Raw genomic sequence first — 12,244 nt, 5'->3', positions numbered from 1 at the left:
ATGGAAATGTACAGTTGACTTCATCGGACACTCACTTATCAGACAGAACACTCTACTCATCAACCTAGCAATTACAGCTACCAAGAGAGTCAACTCTAGTCTCTGTGCTGTCTGGATCTGATGCTAAAATACACAATCGTCTATTTTTGTCTTGTGATGCAATGTCTTATGCCATCTCATGTCTTTGCTAAGCAGTGGTATGTGTTATAATATCAGACCTATGGAACACTTTCAGAGAATGCTTTACATATTTATTTTATTACATGTTTTAATTTAATTGATATATGAAAGTAAATATATGCAGGATGGAAAATTATATTATGTTCTTGTGCTACAATATAAAAGATATCAATTAGGTTTTAAGCCACAAAATTTACATCTGAAGTTTTTATTCATGCCTTTCTCTCCCAGATGTCTATTTATACTTAATACAGAGACTTGGCTTATGAGGGCTATATTTACTTGAGTAGATATAAATAATATTTACTGGAAATATTTCACAAATAATGCTTATCTACAGTACAAAGTGCTTTTATCTACATTTTACAGATGGGGAAACTGAGGCACAGATAGGTTAAGTGATTTCCCCAGGGTCCCACAGCATATCAATAGCAGGGACAGGAACAGAACTCAGGTCTTCCATCTCTCAGCCAGATGTCCTGTCTACTGGTGTATGCTGCCTCTCACAACTATTCAATAATTTTATCATATCTGTGATGGAAGGATACCTTATTGAATGAAATATCTTTAGGGAGCTCTGTAATTTGAAGAATACCCTCTGTAGAGCTGTTATCATTCTCGCTTTTACAGCCCAATATATTATTTTGTGTCTATGTGATACCTTTACAATCTCTATGTGGCTAAAGGTTTCAAGGTGCTAAACCTGGAGAATTAGCTCCAGTCCAGTATGTGGGTGTGAAAAGGATTACCACTGAAACACAGACGGAGCATGGGAGTCTCACTTTTCAGTAGCTGGCAGTGTACAGTATGCTTAGGTAAAATGGTGCAGAAAACTTTTTTTCCTCTATGGGTTTCATATTTTAAATGGTATAATGGACTATCAAATCTGCTGGCTGGTTGCCTGAATAAAAAAAACATACAGAACCTTCTACCACTGATGCTGAAATTACAGCACTATCCAACACACCCGTTGTTCTTTATGCTGTGGTATATACCAACATGTTGCATTCTCCCACCACTCAGACAGAAGTATTTATCAACTTACTTGCTGCTCAGGCAGCGTCTGAGTGAATAAGAAGCACCTCCTCCACAAGTTCGTGAACAGTCGCTCCACGAACCCCAGGCATCCCACAGTGTGTCTCGGTCTTCCTCAGAACGTGCTGTTCTGGAACTCTGGAAGAAAGAGAGAGGGGGGGAAAACACATAATCCAGGAGATTAGTGCAGGAAAAAAAAGTGTTTTAGGTCAAGATTATTGTAATTTATTTAGTCTTCCTGCATACCAGATATGCTGCAGGTCTCAGTAGACCCCGCAGAAAGCGGTTTTGCTGAAGTTTCTAAAGGTTGGGCACTAACATGGTGCTTGCAGGAGATGGTATTTAAGGTACCTAATTCCATCATTTTAGTGTCACATTCCATCCCAGCCTTGAGACAGGGAGGATTAAAGTGAAAGAGCATTTCATACAGCAGTAAGAGTGGGAATTTTTAGTGCTTGTGGGGAAGGGATCTGGCAGTAGGGGGGCAAAAGAAAATACAGGGTTGTCCTTATAAGTATTTTTGCCGCACTAGAAGGGAAGAAAACACAAAGCCCATTTGGATAATTGTTTTTTCTAGGAGAAATTACATAACTGGAGCAGGTGATGGGGCTTGTAAAGTGCATGTGTACAAATGGAGGCCAATTAAAGTCCTCATCGAAAATCTGGCTCATTGTACTTTGGGCCACCCCAAAAGGATGTTGCATTTTTTATTATATCTAGAACAGACTAGAAGAATGAACCAAAAATAGGGGGGAAACTTTTGTGGAGGACGCTCTTAACTATCATAACTAACCATTGGTATAGTAGTCACAGGAGCCTGTGTTAGCTGTAAACTTGCAAGAATTCTACTTGGAAGCAGAGACAGATCAACACAGAAATCACTGTTATCATAAACAGAGGTAGGTACAACTTCTGTAATGAAATCTGAAACCTGGCAAAGACTCCAGTGTTGAATCTTACTATTCACAGGCAGAAGAGGAAGCACTGACTTTGATCTGGGGCAGTGAACAATTTCATACATATCTGTTCAGAACAGATCCAAATCCAAACCCTCAAAGTCTAAAAAGAGATGAGCATTGTGTCTGGTGCCTTCTGTCTTTAAAACTGGGATGGACAGTGTGAGACGTGTGTTATTCAGTGTAAAGTTACAGCTGTTTGTATTAGTGATGCAGGAACAAAGAGTATATTATTTATCCTCACTGCTAATACTGAGGGAATGTTCTAAAATGGGAATTTTCTAATCCTATAAGAGATGATAGGGTGTGCTGTAGCATATGTTCTTACAGAGTCACCTATCATGCAAGAGAAGCATCTAGCAACAAGGCTGCTGGAAGAGAAGGCAATACTTTTATTAACTGCCCCAACATTGAGCCGAGCTGGCTCTACTCAAGCATCTGAAGACATCTAAGTCACATGGCATGCTCAGAGACTTAATTTTGGCATTAGTGTAGCCCCTCTCATAGTAGTTACTTGAGTACAAACAATGTACCATGATTTAATGGTACATTGTATGTACTTAACAAGTAAATGTGGGGAAAATGAAAACCGTAGAAAACAGACAAAGCAGATGGTCTTCACTGGAGTTGCACCCATTTACATGGAGATGAATCTGATACTCTGTTCATGTGGATGAGAAAGCGTTCCCATGTCTGTGTTAATCTATTTAATATAATGAATTAGCATTACAGAAATATCTGATTTTCACAGTTAAACTCCCCAGTTTATTACAGAATTTATTTTCTTCTTCCTACTTTATTCTATTTATTATATAGTGGTTTCTGCATTTGTGTTCCTTTAAGAAGTTATTGCTACAAGAGTCCTACAATAAGAACCCTTATTACTTTGACATGTGTTAAGGAAAGTTATAGGTAGCTTACACTTTGGGAAATAATTGATTAATCCTATGCATGCTGTGCTGCAGTGCACATATGAAAGCATTACACCTTATTTAAAGGCATTCCCTTTAGTTTTATTGCCACAAACATCCATATGGCAATTCAGGTGGTGCTTCTCTAGGAACACAGTTAATCTGCAATCTCCAAAGACACTGAAAGGCTTAAACAATTATTAAAGGATAGATGTTTTCTAACTGTCTGATGTCTTCTGGAGAGCCTCTGTCTGAAAAAAGTAACAAGTCAATATTTATAATTTTTAAAACAATTTAAGTTTTGAAGGGCTAATTTTGACCTCAGTTACATGGGTGAAATATATGGAAATTGAACTTAACTAACAATTTAGTTCAAGTAAAAGTACTTAGACGGTGCTGGTTGAAGTGATAATTAAATCCTATTGTTATATTCACTCCAAAGTCCTGATTCTACTCTCACTTACACTTGGAGCGACTCAGCAGTTACCCCATGGAAGTCAATGGTATTAAACCAGTATAAGTGAGATCAGAGCCATGCCACAAATTGGCAAGCTCTTAATGATTCTTTTAAATGAAAAATTAAGATTTGCAGGACAGACATCAGGCCAATTTTTCTTCTTTGTCTCTGTATTGTCTTATCACCACGCAGTCCAAACCCAGTCTTGGAAAATGAGGTGGAGAGCAAAAGAGCAGATGAGATTAGTAAATGACTTTGTTTGGATCTTCTTAAAGAGATATGCAAGTAAATCTGATGACTGAGGGAGCATTGGCTTGAGCCAGCGGCATACAGTGGGGAAGCTTTTTTCATGCAGCTCTACTAAAGCACCTCATTTCTGACCCTACTACTCCATTCTTGGACCTCTCCCATGCTGAGGTTGTCTGTCATGCAAGGGCACTACAAGTGTGTCTTAAACAGATGCAGCACTTTCTTCCCTAGACATAGCTCTCCTAAAAACAGGTTCTAGTTTAGATGGGTAACTGAATCATGTTTTAACCACTGTGATATGCAGAACTATGTTGTTTTGCTTTGGATCCACTGGCAGTAAAAAATAGACTGAATTAATGTAGAGAGAGAGAACACTGGATCCAATCATTGTGTGTATTTCACTGATTAGTCACACTAAATTCTATTCTCTCTCTCATCTTTATGAAAATGCAGCTCAATTTAATTTTGAATTGCTAGGATAAATGCAGCAATTAAAATGAGTATGATAAGTTATTAAACTCTCCACTACAGCCAATTCCCCCCAGCTGCAAAAGATCACACATGCAATAGATTCCCAGATGCATTCCATCCCCTCGATGCAATCTTATTAGCATTTACATGTGAGATAAAAATAGCTGGATGCCAATTTACTGAGGTTATTTCAGATGGCTGCTTTCTGGCTACCAGCTTCATAAAACAAAAATGTGTGCTGCTCGTTTCTACTTTTCAAAGAAACAAATATCTTCAAATTGCATACAGACACGTGTGCTAATTATTCAGCATTGGTAACGAGTCCAATCTGAAGAGCCGCTAAACAGGATTGCAAGGTGAAGGCACATAACTGAGCACTCTTACCTCATCACAGATTACAAGCAGCCCAACTAGACATGCTAAGGATCCAAATTTCTCTGAAATAAATTGCACACCCACCCAGAAGAGAGCCATGTGCCTCTTATTTGCATTCCAAGATTTGTTATAAAACCTATATATTCCCAGAAAGCATGTGCTCTCAAACTGGAACAAGCTCCAAGTTTTCTTTTAACAAGTGGAATAAACAGTTCATTTCAACTCAATCCATGTTTCATGTTAAAGAAAGTAAAGTGAATTTCCCCCCTCTGAACTACGCATTTGAGACTGAAATCCTAGCAATGCCTTAAAGGTCATTTCAAATCTAAAAGCATTTGTTTATTGCAAATTTGAAGAGCCGGGAGTATAAACATACATCATGCTTAATTCAGTTTCATCTATTTTCTTTTTTAGTTTCTGACATTAACACCTCAGGATTTACTCCACAGTACAGATTTAAGAGAAAAACTTATACCCTATGGAAAATCATTTCAGTCCCACATAGCCAATGACTCTGGAAAGTAGATTGGACTAAACTGAAGAAGGCATATTAAATTGTTAGTCCAGAGCATTCTAGTTATGCTACTTTACACTTCTGTAATATTTCAACCATTACCATAGAATTCTTTAGCAGATGAGAAGAAATAGGACTATTCCATTCCAGAGCAGCTTAGAAATGCTGCTACCATTTGAAGCTCCCTTCAACTAACACTTATTTCCTACATGGAAAAGCCTTTATACCCTGCCAGTTGCTTTCCTCCAGGCTGATGTTTCTCTAAACAGCAGTAAATACCAATTGCCCAGAATACAGACTCTGGTCATGGCTCATTATATGTTTCCACTGAGATCAGAAGAGTTTTCCTCACTCTGGCAGTCATAAGCAGGACTCAGTTTGATTTCCTTATTAGCCATCCACTGATTTGTCCACAGTCATTTCAGTTATTTGCTGTGTTTGCCCCAACATCTGAGATATTAATTGTAGAAATATCACCTCATGCAAGAAATTCCCAACAATTTGATTACAAATGAGAAGCATTAAAAACCTGCCAGGAATAATTGAAAGCAATCTTTTCCTCATACCTCACTGCCTTAACACACACTGCACCCTTGGACTGATCCTGTAACTACCACGTGACATCTACAGACCCCCCACCAGCAGAAAATAATGCAAAGACATGAAAAATACTTTAAGGAGTCAGAGAAATCCCCATCACTATTGATTATGAAAGCTGGAAGAATCAGGTGCATACATACAGAGTGGTAAATGCACAGGGCATATGGTCCCAGAGCCTTACAAAGGAAAATCAGGTTTTAAACCATAGAGCTGAACAAAACCTTTGCATAGAATAGATAAATAAATAGACTGAGTTTTTCAAAGGAGCCTAAGGGAATTAGGCACCCAAATCACAATACACTCAGTGGGAGCTGGGTGCCATGAGGTGCCTAACAGTCTCCATTAGGCTCCTCAGAAAACCCCATCTTCAGTGCTTAACACAGCCTTGAAGGATTGTGTATTATGCAGTCTTCAGGTTTTCATGTTACTTGCAGAACAACACATCTTCCCTCCCCTAACACACAGCACACAGCAGTCACTTAAACCTTTTGGAATATTTTGTGATACAACACAAATGTCACACCTCTTGAATTACAGCAGCTGCCCTGACCAAACAGGAGCTGTATTCATGATGAAAGAACCATGTTTCTTCAGTGTGTGTGTGTGTGTGTGTGTGTGTGTGTGTGTGTGTACATGCGTGCACAAGCATATATGTGAAGGGAGAATGGGATGGTGAGCAAGACCTCAATGTATATTCTAAGCTCTATAAAAGGAGTCCATCCCTATGAAACATATCGAAATTCAATTTAAAATTCTGTTTGGAATAGGAATCTCCCTATTGAATCCAACCACTTGTCCTTGTCACACAGAGAACACGACATATAAACGTAGCTCACATAAGTTGAGTTCCTCCACCAGTTCCAAGGGTTCAGATTTTCCTCCTCCTCCTGTAAAATGCAGCTGGAGTCATATCCTCCAAGCAGCCAGTGAGTTCCAGAGATGAACCAGTAACACAGCCTGTCGACAATGCCATTAACCCCTTGATGGATGAGGATGCTGATGCGGAGTTTGAGTCACAGCTATTTCCCAGATGACATTTGCTGCTGGTTGTGGTTAGGAAATTCAGATCATCTGGTTCGTATCACAACCCCACTGTTTGGGGATCTGATGATCTGTCAGTGACAGTATGCAAGGCTCCTCTGAGGCCATTGCCTAAACTTGTCTTTTGCTACTGCAGAAATGAAGGTAGTGACAGAAAGAATATTTTTTCTACATAAAGTCCTCCTGCTCTCCCTGCCCCGAGATACACACAATTATACCCCTGTATGGGTTCCTGCCAGGCTATGTACTCTCTCTTTTGCAATTGTTGGTGTTTCTTTAGATGTGTCTGATAGGTCAGGAATTTGCTACAGTATAACAATGCTGTCTCTACTGTGACAAGAAGTAACTGTACTCACGGCTATTCTAGATGCAGAATGTCTGGAGACAGTATTAGCGACCTCATCCCTTTTTAAGGAATAAAAAATTCAAAATTTTTCCCAGAGTAAATATATGCTTTACAAAATTTCACTTGCAAAATATTGTGCATCTTTCTTGCATTCCATCCAAGGTTGGATTAAAATAGTTGGATTAAATTGTTGGATTTAAAAGTCAGTTAGGAAATTGCTTGGAAATGCATTTTTTGACGAAGGCAAAGTTAGAAAACTTCACAGCCAGTTGAATTAATATTGGTAATTACTGTCAAACAAAAAATTAGCTGCTAAAGCATTTCTGACTCTCAGTTGCAACTTTCTAGGCTACTATCTCTGAGAATCTCATGAATCAAATATTCAAACAGTCTGTTTCCAGTGACCAGAACACGTTTAATATACTTGGACACAAAAAGAGTTGTATACTGTCTGATGCAGTACCACAGTACTGAGATACATCAGGTGTACCAAAATGTGTTACCCTTCTGCATATCTCATCATAGCAGGGAGCATGGTGGTTATCAAGGAACACCAGGATCTTCTGTGAAAGGCATTAGTGGTCTCTATCCAGCTTCTAGTGGACACATGCCCATTTCTTGGAAACCCACACCACCACAACAGGTGACCCTCTGATGGCAGTCACAGTGGAGTTGCAAAGACTGAATGGGTGTGAAGACTGAACTAACCTCTTATCCCAGAGGTGCTTCTTTCAGGTCAGGATGGAAAAACATTGAGGAGGCACTGAGGGGTTGCTTGAATTGCCGTTACCCCTTCCTGTTCCTCTTCTAAGGCTATATAGAAGACTCCAGTCTTCTGAGCTGCCAGCCTGCCAACTTTCAAGAGAGCTGCACAAACTGTAAGAGCTTGATCTTGGGCTCCGTGCACATACAAAGTTACTGAACTCAAAGGGAGTTTTGCTTGCGCACAAGTTTTATATTAAAAGGGTTTTTGAAAAGTAAACAACCAACTGCCCACTGCTGTGGTTAGCAGCCCACAGGTGAGGTTGTTTCATGACAACCACTCTGCTGGAGGAGGTAAAATGTACTGTATATTGTCTAATCAAAAGGATGTTGCTGCTTAGAAATCTACTGAAAGCACTTAGTTTTCCGGCAAGTACCATGGAAGGAAAAGATTACTGTCGACAGTAACAGTGATGAGTGTCAGCTCTCAGAGACAGAAGTCACCATAGTCTGCTTGCCTTCGGGGTTCTCCTCTTCCTGGTGAGCTGCAGTTTCCGCCCATTGATGCAGTGCTCGTACAATGCACTACAACTCTCAGAATCCATTACGGTCACTCAGTCTGGAAAATCCACTTCTTAGCGGTGTCCCCTTTTGCACCAGCCTAACCAGGACAAAGGGATCACAGGCCTCCCCCTGTGGAATATCCTGGCACAGGATCCCCCAGTGGACTCTCTCTGACCCACAAGGGATGCTCCAGTGCAGAGGCACAGAAGGCATGTGTTGGGGGCGTGAGGGACAGCTGGCTATTTTGTGCTGGTGCATAGGCCCATTTTCTAAGAGGACAGAGTTTATTCTTTAGTGTGGATGTGTTAAAAATTTATAAACAGAAAATGCCTGGTCATTCCTAGATTCTTTTTATTTTATTCTTTATTATTATTGGTTTGGAGCAGACCTCCTGCAGAACAGCAGGGAGAGGCAGCTCAGGGGAGGAAATCTCCGTGAGAATCTCCTTACAGAGGACTTCCCTGACTGTTCTGCTTTGTGTTAATGTGGAACAGAGATTCTCCCTTTCCCCAGTGGAACAAACTTGGCAGACCTGCACCAACCCCAGCCCCAGCCGCCCCTGGTTCCCAGCAGTGCAGGTCTAGTGGAGCTCCCCCTTGCTGCAGCTACTCCAGGACCCCCTTGGGACGGGAGGAGGGCGAAAGAGCACCCATGGAAAAGATATTCCAGCATTAGGTTATACTCGCTTTTCTCAGGAATCTTTGTGAGGGCTGTGTGTGGTACAATGTCCCCTCTCCTGAACTCCTGTCCTCAGCCTGCTCTGTCTCTGGTCCCCCTGTAGCTGCCAGGCCACAAAAAAGGGGAACGGGAAGGTGCAGCAGAAGATCAGTGGAGACATGCCAGGGCAGAATCCTTTGGACAAGATCTAGACTGTTATCAATTAGTAATAAGACCGAAGTCCCTCTCTGAGCACCAATGTCCTTAACACAGGATGACTTTAACCATAAGAATGGCTGGACATACACACATTTACTTCCTCTACTTATTCAGCAGCGCAATATGCAAAACGATATCTAATGGAAGATGGCTGAAAGGAGTACATTATCCATGTCATGCCCATTGATTTAGAGAATGCCATTGCCTGAACATGTGTCCCATGGCTATACTGCCAAACAGCACTTCAGAAATATATCCCTTCCTGGTTTATAATGCACCCTCTAGTCCACAATAATATAAGTAAAAAAAAAATTTCTCTAAGAGGCAAACAACTATTTCTCACCGTTGGACTGGTGGTCGTATCTCAGGAGAAATGTGCCAAAGGTGAGCTCATTTGCTCCCCTTAAAAGGGCAGCAGCCAAGTTGGAGGTGTTGGCAGAGTATGGCGCTGACAGTGTATTATTTCAATACGTGGCACACTGTGCTCACCGTAATATGCTATAACAATACCTTAGAAAACCAGTCCCTCATTCTGCTTACCCACATAAAAATAGCCACTAGGAGAGCAACACGAGTGAGATAAGAGAGAGGGATCTCACACAGATCAGAGTTACAATACCCTGCTGTATTTTTCTCGTCCTGCACAAGTGTTAACTCCAGACCTGGGTGATCCAAAAGACAGAAAGTACAAGATGGATCAACCTCTGCCTTGTTTTCTAATTGAATCAGAAATATTTTTAAGACTTGGACTGGTTCAGGTTCGGTACGGGTTTAAGCATTTTGCTGAATTCTGAACCCACCCAAACATCGCTGAGTTCAAAAGTTCAGCTTAAACTCCAGCCTTTTGGGTTCACATTCCATTTAGGAGAAAGGGAGAGGCAGAGAAGCAGCCTAGAGAGGCAGGGAAAAAATAAATAAATTATTATTTATATAGTGCTTTTTATGTGCTAGATGCTTTCCAAACACTCAAGAAGGGAAGATGCTCCAAGAAACTCACAACCTAAGAACAGAGACAAGTGGACAGAGGTTAGGGGAAGGGGAACAACAATGGGCAACTCAATTCACTCTAAGTAGCATAGAAGAAATGGGTAATTCCAAGGGACTTAAAGTTGCACAGGTCAGACCAGGCTTGTGAGGCCTGCTAGTGATACCACAATACCCTGTATAACCTGCCGCAGGTTGGGTGCTCAGCAACTGGGAACCCTATTACTCACTGAATGATAGGGAGTGTGCCAGGCACCCACTGGAGTGAAAAACAACATCCACAAAGGAGTAACTCCATCTGGCACTGCTGACTTACAATTGGTTCTTGGTTGAACAAAGGATAGGTGAGAAAAACCCTGCACTAACCCTGAAATTCAGTTGTGCCCTCCAACATCTTCTGCTGCTGTGCTGACTTCCAAACACTGTGGTCTCCAAGCCTTTGGGCCCAATTAGTAGTGCTGAGGGGCTGGGGGAAGGATTTGGTCCTAAGGCAAACCTCTGCCTCCTTTTTTCCCCCCCTGCCTAAACATAAAGGCCAAAAGGTTGCTTGTTGGTATGCCAAATGTTCTAGAGGAGGTCAATGATGCCATCACTGACACAGCTGGAGAAGCTTGACATCAATGTAGCTGCTCTCTCTGAAACCAGACTAGCTGACACAGGCTCTTGATGCAAGATGCATTACAACTTTTTCTGACATGGAAAAAGCAATCAAGGCTGCCATGAACACAGGGTGGGTATTGCAGTCAAAAACTCATTAGCATCCATGGTCAAATGTCCCATTGTAACAACAGAACATAACATATATCACTAAGAATATCTACAGCAGGTGGCATTGCCATCATCATCAGTACACGTCACCAACACTTTCCTCCATCGCTCAAGAGACGGACTTGTTCTATCAACAATTCTACAGAAACATCCATAAGCGACTATCAGGTGATCAGCTTTACCTACTGGAAGATTTCAATGCTAGAGTTGGCTTAGATCACAGGATCTTGTCACTATACATAGGCCACCATGGAGTGGAAAAAATGGATGATAATGGGCAAAGACTACTGGAGCTCTGCACCCACCAAAGACCATGCATTACCAAAACCTAATTCCAAGGGAGTCACGACTGGAAGGTCTCATGGAGACACCCCCGAGTCTGGACAATGGCACCAAATGGATTTAATAGTCACCCATGGAAAACACATACAGGATGTTCCCCATACTCACTGTTTTCACAGTGCTGACTATTACACAGACCACATGCTTGTATGCTGCAAAATAAGACTTTCACCATGGAACTTTCATCATGCCAAGCAAAGCAGTTGTTCACACATTAACATAAACAGGAAAGAAGACCAAGGAAGGTATCCCCAATTCCCAATGAATCTCGGGGAAGCTATGTTATTGACTGCATATCCTCTGAATGCGGACAGAAGCAATCAGATGCACTGCTGGATGGAATGCTATCACAAACTCTATTCATGTGAAGCCACTGTTTCTGAAGCAGAGCTAAATGTGATCCCCAGGCTCCACACTATTGAGGTAGTTGAGAGAAAGGAAAGCATAATAGGATTCAAGTGCTAGTAGTGCATTGACTTCCTTTTATGCCCTGTGCTTTAGGGCCTGCATAATCTGCATCAAGCACTGTCGCTCGAGAATTGGTCTTTTTAGCCATTCCTGATACTGCAGCATAACACATAATAACTGAACTGCTTTGGCGCTTACGCCTTCATCTTTCAAGATGGACGGTTGTCATTCAATATGGACAGGGATGGGGCCTTGTGGATGAGCTCAAGGAGTGTTACAATGCATAGGAGGCTGAATGGAAGAAGGCACTGAGGTAATTGTAGAAACAGGGTGGAAAACAATGTAGGGAGCAGGCACAGAGAAAAATGCAAAGAAAACTGAAATGAGGAATGATAGCTACAACAATAGATGTATCACATGAAGTGTGGGGGTCCACCAGTGCCAGGGTATCATATTCTAGGTGGT

General features: G+C 41.3%; 1 protein-coding gene across 1 annotated transcript in view; it reads right to left on the bottom strand.

Annotated features, from left to right (window-relative positions):
- Positions 1–12,244, bottom strand: part of ADAMTSL1 (ADAMTS like 1) — a 611,419-nt gene that overhangs the window by 211,637 nt on the left and 387,538 nt on the right. The window contains exon 4 of the mRNA XM_067553131.1: positions 1,226–1,353. Within this exon, the coding sequence (XP_067409232.1) occupies positions 1,226–1,353 (128 nt within the window). The remainder of the gene's footprint in view (positions 1–1,225; positions 1,354–12,244) is intronic.

Source organism: Emydura macquarii, unplaced genomic scaffold (genome assembly GCF_026122565.2).
Source record: "Emydura macquarii macquarii isolate MOO-44397 ecotype Brisbane River unplaced genomic scaffold, CSIRO-AGI_Emac_v2 contig_1451, whole genome shotgun sequence".
NCBI classification, from domain to species: domain Eukaryota; kingdom Metazoa; phylum Chordata; order Testudines; family Chelidae; genus Emydura; species Emydura macquarii.
Note: the sequence above shows the minus strand (reverse complement) of the source record. Positions and strands in the feature narration are given on the sequence as shown.